We start from the raw sequence: 24,587 nt of genomic DNA, 5'->3' as shown, positions 1-24,587 counted from the left end.
AAAAACGTATGAACCTGCCCTCCAAGATCTCTTTGTTCAGCAACACTCCCCAGGATCTTCACTTGACGTGAAATATTCTTTCTCTCCACAGATGCTGAGCTTCTCCAGCAATTTCTGTTTTTGTTTCAGATTTCCAGCATCAATAGTTGTTTGTTTTACTTTGTTGAAGGAGACTTTGAATTAATCATGTTTACTAGTTTGTTTTCAAGTCTGGAAACTTTCAAGTGTGCTACTTCCTCAGTATGGGAGCCAACCAAAGGCAAGCCCATGGCAGCATGATCTACCTATCTATGGGGTTTGGGGGGTGCGGGGTGTGGGGGGCAGAATGGAAGGCACATAGGAAAAGGGGGTTTCACAGTCTGGTCAACAGACAGGCATTTCGGGAGCTTGAAATGTTACCAGGATGATGCATTGCTCCGTGCTACCTATGTCAAGGATGTCATGGAGCAGATGAGGACAACTTTCGTGGTATCATGATGAACTAGAATGTGTGATCATGTTCAGCACCAACAAGATATGGAGGAAGTGGATGTTGTGCTGAGGCAGATTTCATTGAATTCAGAAGTAAATTAGAAAGCAGGATTTCAGGAGAAGTAATGCCAGGATTACTAGTAATACTGGAGAGCATACGAACAGGAAGATTGACCGATTGACTAAGTCGCTAGAGAAATGGAATGGAAAGGCAAGCAAACCTTTTCTGAGTACTTGGGATTGAATCTGTTCCAGGCAGAATTTGCAGAATCTTGACAGCTTATCTGGACTGGGACTGATTGAACCACAGGGTGATGTACTGGTGATTTTCGGATGGAATTAAATGAGCTTATCAAGGGCATGGGGGGCTGAGGGTAACTCACACTGTAAGGAATTAAAGTTGAGAACACAAAATCAAAAGGAAGTCTTGAAAACAACTGAAACAAAATCTTAAATCAAGCGCGCTTCATGTCCAGGCTAATGTCAATAAGGTAAATTTAAGGGGACTCTACAAAATTCACACATTCACCTAGATCATCACAATGCACAAAACGAGAGACACGAGATTCCATTGCATAATCATGGCGACAAGGTCTTCAAAGACTGGGAACACCATATTCAAGAATATTTCATCCTTGGAAAGAATGACAAGAAAGAAGAGGTTGGAACTATGCAGATAATGAGTTGGTTGATCAGAATATTTGTATGGGAGGTTCTCAGATTAGTGAAACAACTTATGAAATCTATTTGGGTGAAGCTATGAAACAGCAAGTGGCTACAGACATTGTGTGGAATTATTTATAGGTACTAAGTAGTGGTGGTACTGTGGATCATGGGAGATATAAAACAATTTAACATGCACAATGCAGTTATCATGAATGTCTTCTGCAAATATTCTGGATGAAACAATCGTTGTGAAACTTGAAAGAGTTCAGAAAGAGTTACAAGGATGTTGCCAGGTTTAGAGGATTTGAGCTATAAGGAGAGGCTGAATAGGCTGGGGCTGTTTTCCCTGGAGTGTCTGAGGCTGAGGGGTGACCTTAGAGAGATTTATAAAACATGAGGGGCATTAATAGAATAAACAGACAAAGTCTTTTCCCTGGGATGGGGGAGTCCAGAACTAGAGGGTTTAGGTTTAGGGTGAGAGGGGAAAGATATAAAAGGGATCTAAGGGGCAACCTTTTCACGCAGAGGGTGGTACATGTATGGAATGAGCTGCCAGAGGAAGTGGTGGAGGCTAGTACAATTACAGCATTTAAAAGGGATCTGGATGGGTACATGAATGGGAAGAGGTTGGAGGGATATGGGCCAAGTGCTGACAAATGGGACTAGATTAGGTTAGAATATCTGGGCAGCATGGACAAGTTGGGCTGAAGGGTCTACATCTGTCCTGTACATTTCTATGACTTTGTGGCCATAATTGAGCTGTGGAGAATGGGTTTCTTGACCATGTTAGATATAGTTCGCTCGAGCAGATGTTACTATGCAAGCAAAAGACATGTTATTGTAGGTTTAGTGTTATGTAATGGAAAATAATATGATTGTTGCAAAAGCACCTTTATAAATATGTAACCAAATAAGTTAGAATTTTTAATCTTGAGATGCTCACTCTGCAGCAAGAGCCTTAATTTTACGTAACTGAACTGATAAAAATATAAGATACAAATTGGCTGAGAGAGATGGGGAAACAACTCACTGGGGCACCTTTGCATTTTGGGTGACATGTTGGCTCAGTGGTTAGCACTGCTGCCTCACACCGGCAGAGACCCGGGTTCAATTCTCGCCTCGGGCAACTGTCCGTGTGGAGTTTGTACATTCTCCACATGTTTGCGTGGGTGTGCTCCGGTTTCCTCCCACAGTCCAAAAATGTGCAGGTTAGGTGAATTGGCCATGCTAAATTGTCCGTAGTATTAGGAGAAGGGGAAAGGGTCTTTGGAGGGTTGGTGTGGACTTGTTGGGCCGAAGGGCCTGTTTCCACATTTTAAATAATCTAACCTAAACAAATTAGAAGATATAATATACGTAGAGAATTGATAGTCTTTAAACATCTGTGAAATGGCTTATAACAATTGTACATGCCTTCAAGTAGCAAAAGATCTACATTTGCACTGACCTTGTCAAACAATGGATGTTCAGGATTTTATTAGATTAAATGACCAGAAATAAAATTAAACTGCAAATCTGAGAACTGGGAGCTTTTTAGAATACAGAAAATGAGGGCCCAGAAAATGACAAGGAAATGAGAGTGTAATATGAATATAATCTTTCAATAAAAACCACAAGAAAGAAAATAAAAGCTTCTCTTGATATGCAAAAAGAAAATGCTAGCACCTCGTTTCTAATCTCGAGGGTTTTAATGTTTTGCATAGTGAAGAAGGTCCTCTCAGAGTAGAATGGGATCTTGATCCGATGGGCTGAGGAGTGGGAGAATGTGTTTAGATAAATTGACGTGTTGCATTTTGGAAAGGCAAGTCAGTGCAAGACTTAATGGTAATTTCCGGGGGGTGTTGCTGAATAAAGAAACCTTGGAGTGCAGGCTCATAGTTCCTTGAAAGTAGAGTCGCAGGTAGATAGGATAGTGAAGAAGGCATTTGGTATGCTTGCCAGTGCAATGAGTGTAGGAGTTGGGAGATCATGTTACAGACGTACAGGGCATTGCTTAGGCCACTTTTGGAATACTGCACCCAAATCTGGTTTCCCTGCTTCGGGAAGATTTCTGTGAAACTTGAAAGGGTTCAGAAAATAATTTACAAGAATATTGCCAGGGTTTGAGATATACAGAGAGGCTGAATTGGCTGGGGCTGCTTTCCCTGGAACATCTGAGGCTGAGGGGTGACTTTGTAAAGGTTTATCAAATCATGAGGCGCGTAGATAGGGTGAAGAGCCAAGGTCTTTTCCCCAGGGTAGGGGAGTCCAAAACTAGAGTGCAAAAGTTTAATGTGAGAAGGAAAGGATTTAAAAGGGACCGAAGGGGCAACTTTCTCATGCAGTGTGGAGATGTATGGAATAGGCTGCCAGAGGAAGTGGTGGAAGTTGGCACAATTACAAAGTTTGAAAGGCACTTGGATGTGTACATGAATAGGAAGGTTTAAGAGGGCTATGGGCCAAATGCTGGCAAATGGGACTAATTTTATTTAGGATATCTGATCAGCATTGGACCGAAGGCTGTGTATCCATGCTCTACAGTTCTGTGGCTCTGTGAGTTTATTTCTAACCAGACTCCTGAAAGGGACTCCATCAGAATCTTTCTGATAAATCTAAGTGCCCCACATTCATCGGCTCTAATTTAATAATTCTGCCAGTGACATTCTCAAGAAAACACCAACAAGTTTGTCAAACATATTTGGCCTTTGCACATCCATTTGGAAGTGGGATGAAATGTGGTATTTCCAAATGTGTGGATGATATACATTTAAGTGGGAAAGAAACATGTGAAGCGGCTGTAGCAAGCTTTGGATAAGCTTAGCAAATCGACAAGGAAATCTCAGATGGAATATAATGTGGAAAATGTGTAGTCATCCATTTTGGTAGGAGGAACAGAGGTGCAGATTATTTGTCCAATGATAAGAGGATGGAAATTGTAGACATACAGAAGGAGTGAGGGTGTACTTGCAAATAAACCAATCAAGGCTCACATCCAACCTGTTAGAATGACTGATGGAAGTTTAGTCTTGATTTCAGGACAATTTGAGAACAGGAGTAATGAAAACTTGTTTCAAATGTATAGTTGCTTATTAAGGTGTGGAGTGCTATTTTCAATAATAATTTCCCATATAGGGAGTGAAAAGATAGTTCGTTGTAATTTTTCCCAAGATGGCAGAACTGACCCATGAAGAAAGATTAGATTAGATTCCCTACAGTGTGGAAATAGGCCCTTCAGCCCAACAAGTCCACACCGACCCTCCGAAGAGCAACCCATCCAGACCCATTCCCCTACACCTAACACTACTGGCAATTTAACATGGTCAATTCACCTAAACTGCGCATCTTTGGCTTCTGGGAGGAAACCGGAGCGCCTGGAGGAAACCCACGCAGACACGGGGAGAATGTGTAAACTCCACACAGACAGATGCCCGAGGCGGGAATTGAACCCGGGTCCCTGGCACTGTGAGGCAGCAGTGCTAACCATTGAGCCACCGTGCCGCAAAGTGTATCAGCATTCTCGAAAGTGTGAAAAATGAGTAGTGATTTCATTTAAATAAAATGCCTGAGGATGGAGATGCAGATAAGGCGCTGCCCCCTGTTGCAAAGTCTACAACCCACAATTTAAATATAAGAAATGTCCATCAAGGACAGAGAAGCTGATTTCTTTTTTTAACTCAGAAGGTTGTCAACCTTTGGCATTTTCGACCACAAAGGGTTGTGAAAGCCGAATTGTTGAACCTGTTTAAGCACACATTGACAGACTTCTCATTACCGATGGTGTAAACATTATTGGGGTGATCTGTCACGATTGTATTGAATGACACTGCAGGGTCGACAGGCTCAATCCTTTCCAACTTGCAGAGTAGTTATTGCATGGGGCTGAATAAGGATAAAGAGGACAAAACTGAATGGAGCAAATACTGCAACATCAGTCTCCTCACAATCATGAAGTGATGGAAAAAACCTTTTACAGTTCAGTGAAGCAGCTCGTTTTCAAAATATGGAAGGGATCCTTCCATATCCATCACAAATTCACCTGCACCTCCACACACATCATTTACTGCATCCGTTGCACCCGATGTGGCCTCCTCTATATTGGGGAGACAGGCTGCCTACTTGCAGAACGTTACAGAGAACACCTCTGGGACACCCGCACCAACCAACCCAACCGCCCCGTGGCTGAACACTTTAACTCCCCTTCCCACTCCGCCAAGGACATGCAGGTCCTTGGCCTCCTCCATCGCCAGACCATGGCAACACGACGCCTGGAGGAAGAGCACCTCATCTTCCACTTAGGAACCCTCCAACCACAAGGGATGAATGCAGATTTCTCCAGCTTCCTCATTTCCCATTCCCCCACCTTTTCTCAGTCCCAACCATCGGACTCAGCGCTGCCTTCTTGACCTGCAATCTTCTTCCCGACCTCTCCGCCCCCAACCCCTCTCCGACCTATCACCCTCACCTTAACCTCCTTCCACCTATCGCATTGCCAATGCCCCTCCCCCAAGTCTCTCCTCCCTACCTTTTATCTTAGCCTGCTTGGCACAACCTCCTCATTCTGGAAGAAGGGCTTATGCCCAAAACATCGATTCTCCTGTTCCTCGGATGCTGCCTGACCTGCTGTGCTTTTCCAGCAACACATTTTTCAGCTCTGATCTCCAGCATCTGCAGTCCTCACTTTCTCCTTGCTAATGTTGGCCCTGCTTTGCATACCTCCTATGTAGTTGTAACCTGTGTGCGTTGTTCTGTGATCTCTACGTCTTTGTTTGTTATGATCTGCCTGTGTAGCTCACAAAAATTTGCTTTTCACTCTACTAAAGTATATGTTATAGAGTCATAGAGATGTGCAGCATGAAAATAGACCCTTTGGTCCAACTTGTCCATAACAACCAGATATTCTAAATTATCCCACTTGCCAGTATCTGGCCCATACCCCTTTAAACCCTTTCTAATCATATACCCATCCAGATGCCTTTTAAATGCTGTAGTTGTTGTTGTACAAGCCTCCCCCACTTCCTCTGGCAGCTCATTCCATACATGCACCACCCTCTCTGCCCCTTCAGTCCCTTTTAAAACTTGCTACTCTCACTGTAAACCTATGCCCTCTAATTTTGGCATTTCCTATCTCAGGGAAAAGACCTTAGCTATTCACCCTAACCATGTCGCTCATGATTTTATAAACCTCTATAAGGTCACTTCCCCAGTCTCCGATGCTCCAGTGAAAATAGCTCCAGCCAATTCAGCCTCTCCCTGTTGCTCTGGCAACACCCTTGTAAATCTTTTCTGGATCACTTCAAGTTTCACAACATCATTCTGACAGCAGGGAGACCAGAAACGAATGCAGTATTCAACAAGTCACTGTTTGCTCAAAGCAGAATTTCAAAATTGTGCATTTTTTTTTTAAAATGAGGCTTTAAGTCAGAAGCTGAAGTTGAGGTTCATCTTAGTGAAGAGCTATGTCAATAATGGCAATTCTCAGGCAGGATTGAATCAGAGCTGTGCAAGAAAAGGCCAATTATCGATCCTGCTGATGCTGACACTTTGTGCAGGAGCTAAGCGAGTAGTAGAGATTTCCCTGATTTTGCCAAAAGGCCTTGCAGATTTTTTTTTTTGCTTGTGCATTTATCAAATTCCTTTTTGATAGTGGCCAGCGCATTTGTTCTAACGACCCTTGATGGTAGCACATTCAGACAGCCCATTATATGAGTAAAAGATCTCACGTTTTTCCTAATGACCTTAAATCTGTGTTTGCGACATGGTGGCTCAGTGGTTAGAACTACTACCTGACAGCACTAGGGGCCTGGGTTCAATTCCAGTTTCAGGTGACTGTCTGTGTGGGGGTGCTATGGTTTCCTCCCATAGTCCATAGATGTGCAGGTTAGGTGAGTTGGCTAGGCTAAATTGCCTGTATTGTTCAGGGGTGTGTAGATTAGGTGCATTCACTTGGGGGTAAAAGTAGAGTAGTCGGGGAATAGGTTGGGTGTGTTGTTGTTAGGAGGATCGGTGTGGACTTGTTGGGCCAAATGGCCTGTTTCCACACTGTAGAGAGTCTGTGAAATTTGCTGGCCATTAAAAACACATCTTCCCCTCATGCTTTACTTTTAATAAAATCAAACAATAATTAACAGCTCTGCTAAGCCTTATTGTAACCTTCTCCTGACGATATACCTTGTAAATAGTGAATGGACAGCATTTGCTAAATTTCCAAAATCCTGGTTGCTCTAAGAATAACAGGGACAACCAATATATTGGTTTACATTGTAGTGCCTTTGCATACATTGGCAATTACTTGTAGTAAAATGCAGGGGCCTTTTTTTTTCAGACAGAAAAAATATGGACACATTTCTCATTTCACAGTTGCTGCCAGACCTGCCAATTTTTTTCAGCACAGTATGTTTACATTTCAAACTTCTGGCATCTGCAATATTTTGCTTTTATAATTATGTGTATACATGAAACCTGTTTTACAAAGTGGTAGATACCAATTTTTTGATGAATTGCTCAGGCAATGCTTTGACCAGACATAGCTTGCCTTGTTTAGTTTTAAATAGAGCTTGTCAGTCAACTGGAACTCCCGAGCTATGGGCATTATGGTCTCACCGTAACCAAATGGACTACAGCGGTTCAACAGCAGCAGTTCACAAACATCTTCTCAATAGCATCTTGGTATGGGCAATAAATATTGGCCTGGCTAGTGACATTCAGATCCCATGAATGAATTTTAGAAAGTTATTTGACTGGTGAATTCGCCATGGTTACACCTCAACAATCAAAGTACCCATTTACCATCCAAACCGGAATTGTCTACTCAGATTCTATAAAGTGTTGTCCCCCTCCTTTACGTTAGTATTCTTAACAAAAGTCCTGATGACTGCAAGACATAAGGCTTTGAGAAAATGTGTCAAATAGAACATAGAACATAGAACATAGAAGAATACAGTGCAGTACAGGCCCTTTGGCCCTCGATGTTGCGCCGATCAAAGCCCACCTAACCTACACTAACCCACTATGCTCCATATGCCTATCCAATGCCTGCTTAAATACCCATAAAGAGGGAGAGTCCACCACTGCTACTGGCAGGGCATTCCATGAACTTACGACTCGCTGAGTGAAGAACCTACCCCTAACATCAGTTAGCTCCCATTATTTTAATTTAAAATAAAATGTGTTTCTGTTGTTTTCTTCAAGTATTCGGTCAGTTTCAATTGATCATTACCCTATTACAGTCAGTTCAGGTATAACGCGACTGCTCCATTCTCGTGCAATCTCATAATAAATCAAAGCCAGGTTATGAATGTATAACGTGAATAGTTGTAGCCTCAATGCTGAACCTAATTACCAGTTACCATCCTTGAAAAAAACACCTTTATCCTCACTCTCTGCCTTCTGCCAGTTGGTACGGTGGCTCAGTGGTAAGCACTACTACCTCACAGTGCCAGGGAGTCTGGGTTTGATTCCTGCCTCAGGTGACTGTCTGTGTGGAGTTTGCATGTTCTCCCCATGTCTGCGTGGGTTTCCTCCCATAATCCAAAGATGTTCAGGTGAATTGGCCATGTTAAATTGCCCATAGCATTAGGTGCATTAGTCAGGGGTAAATGTAGGTTACTCTTCAGAGGGTTGGTGTGGATTTGTTGGGCCAAAGTGTCCATACTGTGGGTAATCTACTCAGCCAATCCTCCGATGATGTCAGTACCTTGTCCCTAAAACCATGGGCTTTTATCTTACCTAGCAGCATCTTGTTAAAGATCTTTTGGAAATCCAAACAGATCATATTCACTAGCTTTCATTTGCTTAACATTGCTCATTACCTTCTCAAAGAATTCTAACTGATTTTTCGACCTTGACCTCCCCTTGACGAAGCTGTGCGAACTCAGCCATTATTTACCAAGCACTTCTAAGTACTCTGCAATTTCATTTTATAATAAAGGATTGTAAAATTTTACCAGCAACCAAGGTCAGGTTATGTGGTCTATAATATCCCTCCTTGCCCTTAAGCAGGAATATTACGTTAGCTGTTCTGAGACCTCTAGGACTGTCCATGATTCTGTTGATTCCTGAAAGACAGCCAACAATGCCTCCACAATCTCCTCCGCTACCATCTTCAGACCCTGGGGTGTAGCCATCTTCTAGATCATTTATCCACCTTCGGATCTTTCAGCTTCCCCATCCCCTTCTCCTTCGTGGTGGTTCCTACACTCACCTCTGCCCACCTCATTGTGTTGATTTTCTGGTATAATACTGGTGTCTTCTGCTGTGAAAACTGATGCAAAGTTCCTAATCAAGTCCTCCACCCTTTCTTTATTCCCTGTTGCTGCATATCCAACATTGTTTTCCTGCTGTCCAATGTCTACTTTTGACCTTTTTCTTACCTTTTAAATAGCTAAAAAGCTCTCACAATCTTATTTTATATTACTAGCTATCTGACCTCAAAATGGTGGAGACAGGTTGAATTGAAGTTGTTTGGAGTTAATTTGAGGTGTGCAGAGGTGAAGGTCGAAGGCAAGATTCAGGCACAATTGCTCAAATAATCTATAATTACAATATGCAATACCCTTCATTGTCACTTTATGATTCTGTAATTCTGACACCCAGAAATGGCGTTAAGATTGGAATTTAACTGAGACTTTTGCAAATCGAATAAAATGTGTCACATATCATTGAACAGGAGAGGGCCAATTTTAGAGTTCAGAGCATTATAATGCAGTGATCAGTTTCATTGATCAGATGAGTGCTAAAATGTAAACCGCAGTATTAATATATGGAATAATTCAAGAAGGGACTGTGATGCATATTGATACCTAATCCAGGGGCTATAATTAACAAGGATTTAACAAATGATAACACAGCAAGCTTTTCTCTTCCTCCACATTGGATTACATATTGGATTTGGGTATGAATGCCCAAAATGCTTCTTTCTGTGTTGTAAGTACATAACACTTATGGATTTGATTCTATTCAATGGATCAATTGCTTGTCTAGAGAGCAATACCTGGATGGTTAGTACAGAATAGAGTCTATTTGAAGGTTTTGTTGGTTCTTTTTAAACGTGGATTGCTTGGCTTCTGCAAATAATTGCAAATGCAAGGTCTTGCACTTTGGAAAAAAAAATACAAACATGGATTATTTTCTAAACAGTGAGAAAATTCATAAAGCTGAAGTACAAAGGGATCTGGGAGTGCTAGTCCAAGATTCTCTAAAGGTTGAATTGCAGGTTGAGTCTGTGGTTAAGAAAGCAATTGTAATGTTGTCATTTGTCTCAAGAGGGTTGGAATGTAAAAGCAGCGATGTGCTACTGAGACTTTATAAAGGTCTGGTTAGGCCCCATTTAGAACACTGTGTCCAGTTTTTGGCCCCACACCTCAGAAAGGACATACTGGCCCTGGAGCATGTCCTGCCGAGATTCACATGGATGTTCCCTGGAATGGTAGGCCTAACATACAATGAACGGCTGAGGATCCTGATATTGTATTCATGAGCGTTTAGAAGGTTGAGGGGAGATCTAATACAAACTTACAAGATAATGCACAGCTTAGAAAACGTGGATGCTGGGAATTTGTTTCCGTCAGGCGGGGATACTAGGAACCGTGGGCACAGCCTTAGAATGAGAGGGGGTCAATTTAGAACAGAACTGAGGAGATATTTCTTCAGCCAGAGAGTGGTGGGCCTGTGGAATTCTCTGCCACGGAGCACAGTGGAGGCCGGGACGTTAAATCTCTTCAAGGCAGAGATTGATAACTTCTGAATCTTGCAAGGAATTAAGGGATAGAGGGAGAGTTTGGGTAAGTGGAGTTGAATGCCCATCAGCCATGATTGAATGGAGGAGTGGACTCGATGGGCTGAATGGCCTTACTTCCACTCCTATCTCTTGTGGTCTTATAAGAGGCGATTTGTGTCTAATTATAGAAATCTGAAATAAAAAGTCTCCAATCTACCAGCAGGGTTAGGTGTTTTGTGTACAGAGTAACTGAATTATGGCAATGAGCAACACCATCTAATAGTGTGTTCTGAGCAGTTTCTGAATCGAATTCCTGGTACCTGTGAATAAGTAACGAGTTGGATTATAAGAAAGTCATGTGGACGCTTAATAGTTGTGTGAAATTTGCAAATTGAAACCTGTAGTTAACAGCTCTTAAACATCAATGTAAAGGTCTTTCTTGAAACGCGTTGAATGACATTGCACCTGCACTGGTGATGTGGTGATGCGTAGCTCTTATCAACTTCAATCAAAGGTTTGGGGAATGCATGTGGGTCGGAGCATGCGGGCTTGACTCTGACCAGCACGTAGCTTCGGGTATGTACTCATGGTGTGTTACAATGATTTTGCACACACCATGACTGCTCAGACAAATCCAAGGTGAAGCTGAGAAGTCCAGAACCCGGTGCATCTGTGTGATTAAGAACTGGGTCCCAACTCCACAGCTGTTGTTATGTCAGATAATCAACTGGGGGAGGAAAGAACATATACTCCTGAGAAATGTGAGACGGGTATGTTATGTCATCCTATATGTTTAGCTGCCCCACCTCTGTGAACAATGAAGGCACTGACAGTGAGAGTTTCGAGGAGTGGGGTTGTAGACTTAATGAAGTCAAGATTTGTGGAGGGGTCTGAAAAATTAAGGTCAAAATCAAGATCAGTCATGCTTTATATTCAAACGCTGAGCAGGTTCACTATCTTATCTGTTTTGCTCCTTGTATTTTGTGTGGCCAATGTCCCAGCTCACGCACAACATCACCCACTTACCATCCCTTGGCAGAACATTCTAACAGCACTAAATGTCAATTTACTATGTAAAATCTGAACATTCAGGCAATACAGTTAGGATCTAGCAGTTAAATGGAGTTTGTCTCAAAGAGTAATCAGCATATTCAGTATGAATTGCAAGGTTAGAGTTCCGGTCACGGTTGGGAATGTTTCAATGAAACTGAATACAGAAGGCATAATAATTCAACCCAAGACATCTAAAAGTGTTTTATAGTTAAATAAGATACTTTTGATCACTCTGACAGTCTCACTTCTTAACTCGTATGAAGTGTTTGACAGAAACTCAATGCAATCAATCATAGTGGTTCCACATCAGGACAGTATACCTTCCATGCTGATCTTTCAATGATGTAGTTCTCCTTCAGCACTGATATATTGACAGTACTTGGGTTCCTCAGAACAGAACAGACAGATTGCCCGTACCCCCTCACGATTGCCACTTGAATATTGTGACGACATCAATACTTTCGCATCAGCTGTGTAGCAGTCCCTCTAAACTAAATATAACACTCGCCAAATACTGACACTCAGATAACATACAGCTTTGTTCACTCTCCTTCATATGAACCTTTCTAGAGTGCAACATTCCCTCAATTCTCATCCTCTTCAAATACAATACTTTCTAATCCTATGCATTCAAGACAGCACAATTTACTCACTACCCCCTCCTTAACAGTGCTAACATCCCTCAATCTGTTCCACCCAAGTTGCAGGACAATTTCAGGACTGATGCTCCACTAAAGTAACATTTCTTCAGGAATGGCCTTCCTCCTGACAAGTAAACTTCTCGATAGTATTGGTCCTCCAACTCTGAGAATTCCTTTGGTGTTTACTCTCAGGCAGCACATGCAACGACCTGGCTTGGAAATATATATAGAATCCCGACAGTATGGAAACAGGCCCTTCAGCCCAACAAGTCCACACTGACTCTCCAAAGAGTATCCTACCCAGACCCATTCCCCTAATACTCTACATTTACCCCTGACTAATGCACCTAGCCGACACATCCTTGATGTCTTTCGACAATTTAGAATGGCCAATTCATCTAATCCGCACATCTTTGGACTGTGGGTGGAAACCGGAGTACCCAGTCACAATGAGAACGTGCAAACTCCACACAGCCCGAGGCTGGAATTGAACCCGAGTCCCTGGCGCTGGAGGTAGCAGTTCTGACCACTGAGCCACCATGCCACCCGTCAGCTAGGGTATTCAGGAAAAGGAACTGTGAAGATCTTGCATAGTTTGATATAAGAAATGGAGAGGTATTGAGGTTCTATCACGAACAAATACCCTGGCTCCGGTGAATTGTATTCCAACCTGCGGTGGGGAAATGAAAGATGAAATGCTGAATTCTTCTGTGGTCATGATGGAAGTGCCAGAGGACTGGAGGATGGCTAATATGGTTTCACTTTTCAAGAGGACTAATATAGATGAAGCAGGAAATCATAGACAGGTGGGTCACGTGTCAATGGTAGGGAAACTATTGGAGAAAATTTGGAAGAAACAAATTAATACTCATTGAGAAAGGCTTACATTAATTATAATTTGGAGATGCCGGTGTTGGACTGGGGTGTAAAAAGTTAAAAATCACGCAACACCAGGTGATAGTCCAACAGGTTTAATTGGAAGCACGCTAGCTTTCGGAGCGTCGCTCCTTCATCAGGTGATTGTGGAGGGCTCGATCCTAACACAGAATTTATAGCAAAAGTTTACAGTGTGATGTAACTGAAATTATACATTGAAAAATTGATTGTCTGTTAAGCCTTTCATCTGTTAGAATACAGTGATAGTTTCACTTCTTTCATGTGTAAATCACAAAACCTTTTTTTTAAAAGTTGCATTCTCATGTTAGCTGTTAACAATGGTGATAGCTAGACAATATGCAGTGGTCCAGGACATTCAGCCTCGGACCTTCAGGTGACCATCCTCCAAGGTGGACTTCAGGACAGGCAGCAGAGAAAAGTGGCCGAGCAGAGGCTGATAGCTAAGTTCGGTACCCATAGGGAGGGCCTCAACCAGGACCTTGGGTTCATATCACATTACAGGTGACCACCATTGCAATATATATACACATACACACAGATACTTCTACACACACACACACACACACACACACACACACTTTCTCACACTCACAACCCCCACCCCAGACAGACACACATGCACAAACAGACAAAGACCCACGTGCACACATATTTTGTGGGGTGAATTTGTACTTGCAGAGTTACATTGTATTTTGCTCAAAAACGGCACGCGTTCATGTAGAACTCTGAGCTCAAAAACTGCATGAATTTATGTAAAACTCCATTATCTCACTTTTTAGATTAGAATCAATTTAAACATCATGGCATAGACAGAGAACACGGGGGGGCCAACACCTTCAACGTATTGTCTAGCTATCACCATTGTTAACAGCTAACCCGAGAATGCAACTTTTTAAAAAAAGGTTTTGTGATTTACACATGAAAGAAGTGAAACTATCACTGTATTCTAACAGATGAAAGGCTTAACAGACAATCAATTTTTCAATGTATAATTTCAGTTACATCACTCTGCAAATTTTTGCTATAAATTCTGTGTTAGGATTGAACCCTCCACTATCACCTGATGAAGGAGCGTCGCTCTGAAAGCTAGTGTGCTTCCAATTAAACCTGTTGGACTATAATCTGGTGTTGTGTGATTTTTAACTTTTTAGGTTAGAATTGTTTTCTTTAGAACAGTATGGACAGGGTGAATGGAGAACAGTTTTTCCCCCTTGGTTGAGAGGTCAATCATGAGCAGGCATGTTTCAGGAGAATGAGCAGGAGATTCAGAATGGTCTTGGGGAAAAAAAACTTTTTCAATTTGTGGATGGTGAGAATCTGGAGTGCATTGCTTCAAAAGGTAGTGGAGGCTGCAAACCTTACAACCTTTAAAAATATTTGGATGAGCACTTCAAATATCAGATTATTAAAGTATATTGGACAAGGGCAGGAAATTGGGATTATCATGCCGTGGTAGTTGTGCCATTACAGGGTTGATAGGCTGAAGGGTCTTTTTGCACTGCATGAAGCTATGAAACATTGTCATTAGATCAAAATCCTGATACTCTGTTCCTTACAGTGCTGTGGCTGCACCTTCATCCCAAACATATTTCAGCAGTGTTTCCAAAAGGAAGCTCAACATACTCTTCTCTTGATTCAATAAAGTCTAGCCCAGCAAGTAAAGCTGAATCATATAACTCTTACAGTGTGGAATCAGGTCATTCAGCCCATCCAGTCCACACTGACCCCCCCAAATGAGCATCCTCACCATCCTCTATCCATGTAACCCTGAATTACCCGTAGCTAACCCACCTGACCTGCACATCCCTGGACGCAATCTGCAATTTAGCATGGCCAACCCACCTAACCTGCACAAAGCATCCAGAGGAAGCCCATGCAGACATGGGGAGTATGTGCAAACTCCACGCAGATGGTCACCCCCGGCTGGAACTGAACTCGGGTCCCTGGCACTTTGAGGCAGCAGGGCTAATCACTGAGTCACTGTGCCGACCCATGGGATCCAGTGAAAAGAAATAAATGAAACTGAATTGCCCATTCAATGTTGTTTCTTCGCCAAGTTAGCTCGGCTTCAGTGCTGCATCTTGCAGTCCTGCACACGAACAGAAACTCTTTCCACAGAAGGATGCTGCTTCTTCATTCGTGCTCCTCTAAGAAAGTGGCAATTTCTCACTCTTGTTCTCCCAATAAGTGGAACAAACCCAATAATTCCTAACGAACATCACAGCAGGCCATCTCTTACAGGTTAAAAAGTGATTCTTGTTTACATTTAGTTTAGCATGTTGGTACGGATTCAATGGGGGAAATTGGTGATGATTTTATGACTCTGAGTGCAGCCTCACCTCAGTACTGGTCTGACATACGACTGACCCTCATTTATTCATGTATGGAGAGGACTAGTGGGGGCACATCTGAAGTACTGTAAGCAATATTGATAACCTCATTGAAAGAATGATGCTAAACATATAGAAGTGGTTTAGAGACGATCATTGAATCTCTGAATACTGAAATGGGCAATTTGTCTTATGAGTAATTTTTCGAATGGCTAGGCGTGTATCCACTAAGTTAATAGTGTAAAAGGTCACTTGATTGAAACATAGAAATTAATGAAGGGTGTTGACAGGGTAGATATGGAAAGGATTATTTTCTCCGGAGGGAAGTAAAATGAGAGGTTGTCATTGATAATAAATATGAGGTTCACCCTCTCCTTACCTCTGAACATTCTGAGTCTTAAAAAGTCAAAATATGATGGAAGCAGTTTTTGTTGAATTTTTCTTGAAGATGGAGTAGATAATTTGTATTATTTGAGAAGTTGAATGCTTGGCAAGGATGGGCAGGAACTTGGATCTTAATTAGGGAATCACACAGCATTTCGGCCCATCTCGTCTGTACTGCCAACACTATATTACAACTTACACCAGCTCCACTAGGCCCAGAGCCTTGAATCGAAGAACACTTGAAGTGCTTATCCAAATGCTTTATAAACATTTCTGAGTTTATTTTTTTCCCCTCAACAATAGGTTGGCAGTTAGCCTCAGAGCATCAGGGACTCAGGTTCAATTCCAGTCTTGGGTGACTGTCTATGAGGAGTTTGCATATTCTCCCCGTGTCTGTGCAGGTTTCCCTGGGCACTCTGGCTTCCAAAGATATGCAGGCTGGCTGGATTGGCCATGCTAAATTGTCCATTGTGCCACGGGATGTGCAGGCTGGATGGGTTAACCATGGTAAATGTGGGATTACAGGGCTGGGTAGGGGTCTGGTCAGATGCTTTTCGGAGGAGTCAGTGCAGACTCGTGGGCTGAATGACCTCTCTCTGCATTGTAGGGATTCTATGATTCAAATTACTCTCCCATGCTACTGCGGGGCATCAAGAATCCAGTTATAAACTTAGAACTTCTAAAGCAGGAGATAACAGAGCAGGACTCTCACCACCCTCTAGGTGAAAACTTTTCCTTAAATTCCCTCAAAGCTCCTTGCCTTCCATTTGAACAATATACTCCCTTGCTATTGATCCTTTGACTAAGGGGTTTTCTGTTCAAATGTCCATGCTTCTCATAAACGCATACATCTGCCTTAGAATCCCCTACAGTATGGGAAAAGGCCCTTCGGCCCAACAAGTCCACACCAACCCCCCAAATAACCCACCCAGACCCATTCCCCTACTGATATTTACCTCTGACGACTGCACTCAACCTACACATCCCTGAACACTATGGGCAGCTTAGCATGGGCCAATTCACTAACCTGCACATCTTTGGATTGTGGGAGGAAACCAGAGCACCTGGAGGAAGCCCACACAGACACGGGGAGAATGTGTAAACTTCATAGAGACAGTCGCCCAAGGTTGAAATCCAACCCAGGTCCCTGTGAGGCAGCAGTGCTGACCACTGAGCCACCGTGCAACGTCATCTCTATTAGCTCCCTCCTCAATCTTCTCTACTCAAAACGAAAGCAACCATAGAATGTGTGTCCTCTCTTAATAGTTGAAATGGTTTTTAGGGGGCAACATCCTGATGATTCTATTTGGCATCCCTCCAGTGCAAACCAATCCTTGCCCTCGTGTGGTGACGATAACTGCTGACAATACTCCAGCTATGGTCTAAAGCTAATCCTGTACAGCTACAACATGACAACTCTTATTTTATAATCAGTGCCACGACTGATAAAATCAATCATCCTTTATTCCTGAACTACCCTGTTACCCTATTGTCCTGTCCTAACCTAACCCTAACACCATTGCAGGTATCATTTGCTTAGATAAACTTGGAGGGTTGAATGACCCATTCCTCCTCCTCTTCCTTTGTTTTGTGTCTCAGTACTCAACCTCTGACAGTGCTGCGTCCCCTCAATGCTGCCCGCCAGCAGCAATGTCCTCACCTTCACCCTCCTCCAGCAGAGTATTGCCCGTCCCAACCCCCCCAGATGCTGCATTCCCTCAGCGCTGCACCTTTTAAAACGCAGCGAGTTTGCAAATGATCTTTCCAAAAATACAGCACTTGGAATATCACAGTGAGACCATGAAACAATGTAATTTCTGACACAAGTGTACAGGCACGCAAATGGAGCCACTGCTGGTGCATCAGTTGAATCGGCTTTCACTTGCAGCATCTTGCCCGGATGATGGTGAAGCAAGTCAAATTCCACAGGTCATATCTTGCCAAGGAATATTACCGCTCACTTTCCATTTCAAAATCTGCATTGAACGTATTACGGAGGTCAGAGCTTGTAAACGCTCAGCGTCTCTTATCTTTAATTAAAGCTAAATTAAGATTTTTAATTGTCAACCTGTGGAAAGTGTTGCCAATGGTGTTCATTAAGTTTGGTGAGTGGGGTGGACTCATGACGACGACCAGGGACTTGAGGCTTATGATCAGCATGCAAAGATGAAACAACTGGTAAGTGAGCCAGGGAGTGGCCTTCCTCATATTAGATGCCGCATAATTCAAATGTATGTGTGCAACAAAGTATATACCTGTGTCTGTCTGTCAGAAAGGCTGTCTGTTGTTGTGTGTGTGTGTGATGGCTAGTGGGTGATAGAGTGCACAAGTGAGTGTGATAGATATACAGTTGAGTCTTTGCTGGTGAATGTGTGACTATGTTTATGTGTGTGCCAGACAGCACATGAGTCCATCTACGTGTGAATGAATGTGTCTGTGCGTGTGTGAGTCAGAGAGAGAAAGACAAGCTGTCTGGGCATGTGCAAATCAGTCTGTGTGTGTCTTTGTTTGTACCTTTGCTACACTCTGTGAGTCAATCTGTCTAGGCTAAAAACAAGGACTGCAGATGCTGGAGATCAGGGTCCAGATGAGAGTGGTGCTGGAAAAGCACAGCAGGTCAGGCAGCATCCGAGGAGCAGGAAAATCAATGTTTTGGGCAAAAATCCTTCATCAGGAATAGAGGAAACATCAATTTTCCTGCTCCACAGATGCTGCCTGACCTGCTGTGCTTTTCCAGCACCACTCTAATCTAGAGTGGGTCTGTCTGACCATGGGAGAGAAAGACTGCTTGTTTGCTTATTTATGACATAGGTATTATGCATTCCCCGATGCTTCTAAGTGTGTCTGCTTTTGTGCCTGTTTTCTTCCTATGTTTGGTCTTGCTACATTTCCAAACTGTAGTTTTCATTGAACTTTGCCACTTTTCTATTTGTAGCAGCTAACTTGAAGGTGAGTGCAGGCTGTAACATTTTTTAGGCAGGAAGCAGTTAAAAAGAAACGATAAAGATAAACCGAGTTCAGGCCTGCTGCCCGGATTACTGGAAGCTGTTAAAAGTCATGAGGGCGGACAAGTTACACATAACGCGCCTCGCAAAATATAGGCAGTAAAGATAAGAGAAACGATGAATTGATCCTGCAAAACCATGGATTTGCGTCACAATGTCATGTATAGGAGACTGAATGCCAGCTCCCATGTCCATTGCCAACAGTCAGTCAACAGTTAGAATTGGCGAGGCTCACTTACACATCATGGCAAAACATCTGTTGATGAAGCTTATTTTAGAGGGACTATTTCAAAAGAGCCATTCGGAAAATGCTTTTTTTTTTCACTCATTTACCATTACAACCAAGGCTAATTCTGTTCAGTACAGTCGTTTTCTTTCAGAACTTGTCCATTAATCGTGCATTTTGTATCTAATCAGGCACGTTAAATGTTGTAGAGCTAATTGTACAGCAGAATGAAGTTTGATGAATTGAATGGCTTTGCTAGACATAATCAAACAGACAACGTTAAGGACAACAGGAAACTAGTCTTTAATTATTTCAGTGCACTGGTTTGGATGAGTTGCCAAATTCTTTCAGGACGGATTGCATTTAATCTGGTTTTCAGTGATTAGGAGTAGTGTCACTATCATTGCTCAACACAACCCCTCACTAGAATCCTTTCTTTAGCCAATTTTGTGCATTTTCTTTGGTTATGATGCACCGCTGGAATAGATGAGACTTGTACCTGGGCTTCCAAGCTCAGTTTTATTGCCAATTTTTTTTTTATATATCACTTTTACCTGTTTTAAGCTGTCTCCATGTGTTTGGTAGATGTTTGGCTAGTTTGTACAGGGCCAATAGGTGTGGAGCTGGAAAAACACAGCAGGTCAGACAGCATCCGGGGAGGAGGAAAGTCAACGTTACGGGCTCAAACCCTTTGTTGGGGCTGGCTAAATGTTTGGGCCTGAAATGTTGACTTTCCTGCTCCTCCGATCCTCTCTGACCTGCTGTACTGTCCCAGCTCCACATCTGTTGACTCTGACTTCCAGCATATGCAATCCTTACTGTCTTGTTCAATTGTACAAACTAACAAAGTCAGTCGACAATTGGAAGCAGCAGCATAAATCGCATAAGGCTACCATACACCAACTCGTATTCAGATGTGTCATCTCATGTTGTAAATGCTGAAATTTATGTAGCTAATTCACATAGAAATTCTTGATTGTTTTTTAATGTAAATGCTTCGACCTTTTACAACGTACATCCATCAATTGAACTTGGAAGTTTCTGGTCTGTCAATAAGGAAAGTACTGCTGTATCAAAAGAGCCCTGCAGTTTAATCTTCCATGGTGGTATAGTGCATTGAAAGGTTAATATTGACGACAGACTAATTATAAAACAAGTTCAGTATAAGATTCATTCCCTCCGCAGCTGATCTCTCTGCTTTTGTGGCTTAAGCAGTTTAGGGAGGAGTATTCCTTCTGGAAGAGTATTCCTTCTCAGACAAACTGGTCAATCTTACACTGAACAAGGGAAGATATCATCTCCGGCATTCTGCATTCTCAATAACAAATTATTGCTCAAACTTCTCAAGTTCAGAAATACAACTTCACTTCAGTTGAACTAATGGATTTTGTTTCTTGTCCAAAACAAGTTCAGCATGACTGGCAGATTGTGATAATCATCTAGTTAACTTCATTCTCCTGCCCCATCTACATAAGCCCTCAAGTATTACCTTCCAGCCTCTGTCCAATTGCCTAATTAAAGTTGCTACTGAATGGCCTCCAGCAGATATTTTGAGTCAGAGAGATGTACAGGAGGGAAGCAGACCCTTTGGTCCCACTCATCTATGCTGATCAGATATCTTAAATTAATCCCATTTGCCGTCATTTGGCTTATTTCCCTCCAAACCTTTCCTATTCATGTTCTCATCCAGATGCCTTTTAAATATTGTAAGTGTAGCAGTCTCCACCACTCCCTCTGGCAACTCATTCCATACATACACCATTCATGCGTGAAAATAATTGCTCCTTGGGTCCCATTTAAATTTTTCCTCTCTCACCTATGCCTACGAGCTTTGAACTCTCCTACCTTGAGGCAAAGACCTTAGCTATTCATCCTATCCAACCCATTCATGATTTTATAAACCTCTATAAGGTCACCCCTCAGCTTTTGGATTAGAGTGGTGCTGGAAAAGCACAGCAGTTCAGGCAGCATCCGAGGAGCAGGAAAATCGACGTTTCGGGCAAAAACCCTTCATCACCCCTCAGCTGCTGACACTCCAGGTAAAATAGTCCCAGCCTATTCAGCCTCTCCCTACAGCTCAAACCCTCCAACCCTGGCAACATCTTTGTAATTTTTTTTCTCTGGATCCTTTCAAGTTTCATAGTCTTTCCCACAACAGGGAAATCAGAGCTGAACGTAATACTCCAACTGTGGCCTCCCAAATCTCATACTAGCCAATAAAGGCCAGCGTACCTTTCACTGCCCTGTCTGACTGCAGCTCCACTTTTAAGGAACTATGAACATGCACCCCAAGGTCTCTTTGTTCTTATGTCAGTTGGCCAGATCAAAAGCAAATCATTGTATAAACAATTGTCTCCCCATTTCACCACTCCATCAAACATCAATTGTCTGAATTCTGTGTGCTCTGCTTCGTCACAGCATCATTACTATTTCATGTCAAAAAATAATCAGTGATTTAACACACGCCTATCAATTCTGCTTCACTCTAACAGCAATGCGAACAAGCTGCTCACACAGCATCTGACAATCATCGAGTTCCCCACCAGACCTAACGATATTAAACCCATGATATTTATTTTCATCTTGTTGAGAGCCAATGACGTTAATTTTGTGTCTTCTGGTTACTGAGACGCTTTTGCATGGAAACTACTCATTCAAAATAAATGGAACTTGATGGAATTTTGACTTGATGCAGAGGACACGTTGGCCGCAAATAAGAAGAAAAAAAGACATGACATAATTGAAACTTGTGTCTTACTTAGAATTTGTTTTCTAGTTGGGCTGAGGAGGACTTAATCCATTATGCCAGTAATAATAATATTACCTGCTCTGCCATCTGTGGGTCAAGACCCAAATCCAGCGTTGGCTCTTCGAACTTTATACTCTGAGAGTCACTGTCCATTTTCAAATCTGCAGTTCTGCTCATAGCTCTATTGCGCTGTCTGCTGCACAACTTTCAGTAGCTGCACTGCCAGTCTCTGCATTGCCTTCTCCTTCCCCTCCCTCTTTTCCATATTCCTGAACAGTAAGGTAGTTTCAGATTACACACACTCGAGGCGATAACTGTCTTCACACAGTACAAAGTTTAGCTCCATCAAGGGTTACACACAGATTAAAACCCCCGTTAAAGAATTCCAGTTGAGAATATCTAGATATTTTAGATCGATATTGTTATGGATCAGACCAAACGCCCCCAAAATATGATTTGGAAATGCTGGTGTTGAACTGGGGTGTGCAAAGTTAAAAATCACAATACACCAGGTTGTAGTGCAACCACCTGATAAAGGAGCGGCGCTGAGAAAGCTCCTGCTTCCAATTAAACCAGTTGGACTATAACCTGGTGTTGTGTGATTTTTAACTTTGTACCGCCAAAATATAGCCTAATCCCAAACATTTTATTATCTGAAAGGTAAGTGTAAGATATTGCTTTCCAGAGCAATTCAATTGGTCAAACTACTTGACTATAAGTAAAATATATTTTTTACACTACAGTTAAAATACAAATAAAAATAGAATGAAAGAATGAACGTAACTGTAACTGTATCAAAATGCTTAGCAAAACAATATATATATTAACTGTCACTGATAAGTCTAGAGCAATGTGTCTTTGAAGGGTCAGTGTGGATTTGTTGGGCCAAATGGCCGGTTTCTACATTGTAGGGAGTCTATGATTTCATGGACTACTACTAATTAACTATTCCAATATATAAACATTCCATAAATAAACCTTTGGCAAATTCAGTAAAACATATTGACTCATATGTAATTCTAGCAGCAGGAAGGGAAGACCAGCTTTTATCTATAGCAGAGAGAGAGGTGTAAGAGCTTCCAAATCCAGCTTCAAGACCTTAGCAACTGCTGAAAGCGAAAACTAAAACTCCTGATTCTTTTGGGAGCTTGACACTAATCATTCAAGTTACTTCTATTGTCCCAGCTTTAAAAAAAAAGTCCCAAGGTCTTATTTTGAGCAGACTGCTCATTACCTCTGTCTCAACCTTTCTTTACCAAAAAAAACCCATATAAAATACAACTCTTAAAACCAACATATTTTCACAATATCTAGGAGTTAGATGCAGAATGAATGTCTCTAAACTCAGTTTCATTAATTTGGAGATGCCGGTGTTGGACTGGGGTGTACAAAGTTAAAAATCACACAACACCAGGTTATAGTCCAACAGGTTTATTTGGAAGCACACTAGCTTTCGGAGCGACGCTCCTTCATCAGGTGATAGTGGAGGGTTCGATCCTAACACAGAATTTATAGCAAAAATTTACAGTGTGATGTAACTGAAATTATACATTGAAAATTTGATTGTTAAGCCTTTCATCTGTTAGAGTACAGTGTGGAGTTGTACCTTCTCCTCGTGTCTGCGTGGGTTTCCTTCGGGTGCTCTGGCTTCCTCCCACAGTCTAAAGATGTGCAGATTAGGTGGCTTGTCATGCTAAATTGCCCGTAGTATTAGTCAGGGGCCAATATAGGATAGATCTGGGTGGGTTACTCTTCAGAGGGTCGATGTGGACTTGTTGGGCCGAATGGCCTGTTTCCATACTGTAGGGAATCTAATCCACTTCAATAACCCGCCATGGATTCACAGGCCTTTTTACTCCAGACTTACTATGTGTGGATAATTGCAATTTTGTTTTTGTTTTGGAGAAACAAATGTTGGAAAGAGCTTATGTAGAGTTATTCAAAATCAGGAGGGGCCTCGGCAAAGTCGGTTGGGAGAACATTGAGCACAAGAGGGCACAGATTAAAATAGCTCTGGCCGCATTTGCGAAGAGAAAGCAAAGTTATTGTTTCTGACCCCTTCTATACTACATCCTCAGGAGAATTCATACTCTCAACAAACAGTATTTCAACTCCGTCTCAAACACGTTTAGATCCGGTGGCCCTTCCTCAGAAGTGGTGGTAGCTAGGAAAATTTATTCCTGATGAAAGGCTTTTGCTCGAAATGTCGGTTTCGAAGCTCCTTGGATGCTGCCTGAACTGCTGTGCTCTTCCAGCACCACTAATCCAGAATCTGGTTTCCAGCATCTGCAGTCATTGTTTTTGTAGCTAGGAAAATGTCATCTCTCTGCAGAAGATAGGGTGGGGGACGGGGAAAGGAGGAACCGATAGGTGTTGGATAGAGCTCAAAGAGAGAGAACAGTTCGACAGACAAAGGTGTTGATAACGATCTGGCCGAGAGGGGACTAACTGTTAATTAATTAATTAACAGC

The 24,587-nt window shown here is 42.3% G+C and overlaps 1 protein-coding gene across 1 annotated transcript in view; it reads right to left on the bottom strand.

Annotated features, from left to right (window-relative positions):
- Positions 1-22,378, bottom strand: part of LOC140455036 (protein phosphatase 1 regulatory subunit 1A-like) — a 72,049-nt gene extending 49,671 nt beyond the window's left edge. Inside the window, exon 1 of the mRNA XM_072549708.1 lies at positions 22,192-22,378. Within this exon, the coding sequence (XP_072405809.1) occupies positions 22,192-22,293 (102 nt within the window). The 5' untranslated portion in view covers positions 22,294-22,378. The remainder of the gene's footprint in view (positions 1-22,191) is intronic.
- Between the last annotated feature and the right edge of the window lie 2,209 nt (positions 22,379-24,587).

The sequence above is a fragment of the Chiloscyllium punctatum genome, chromosome 30 (genome assembly GCF_047496795.1).
Source record: "Chiloscyllium punctatum isolate Juve2018m chromosome 30, sChiPun1.3, whole genome shotgun sequence".
Taxonomy (NCBI): domain Eukaryota; kingdom Metazoa; phylum Chordata; class Chondrichthyes; order Orectolobiformes; family Hemiscylliidae; genus Chiloscyllium; species Chiloscyllium punctatum.
Note: the sequence above shows the minus strand (reverse complement) of the source record. Positions and strands in the feature narration are given on the sequence as shown.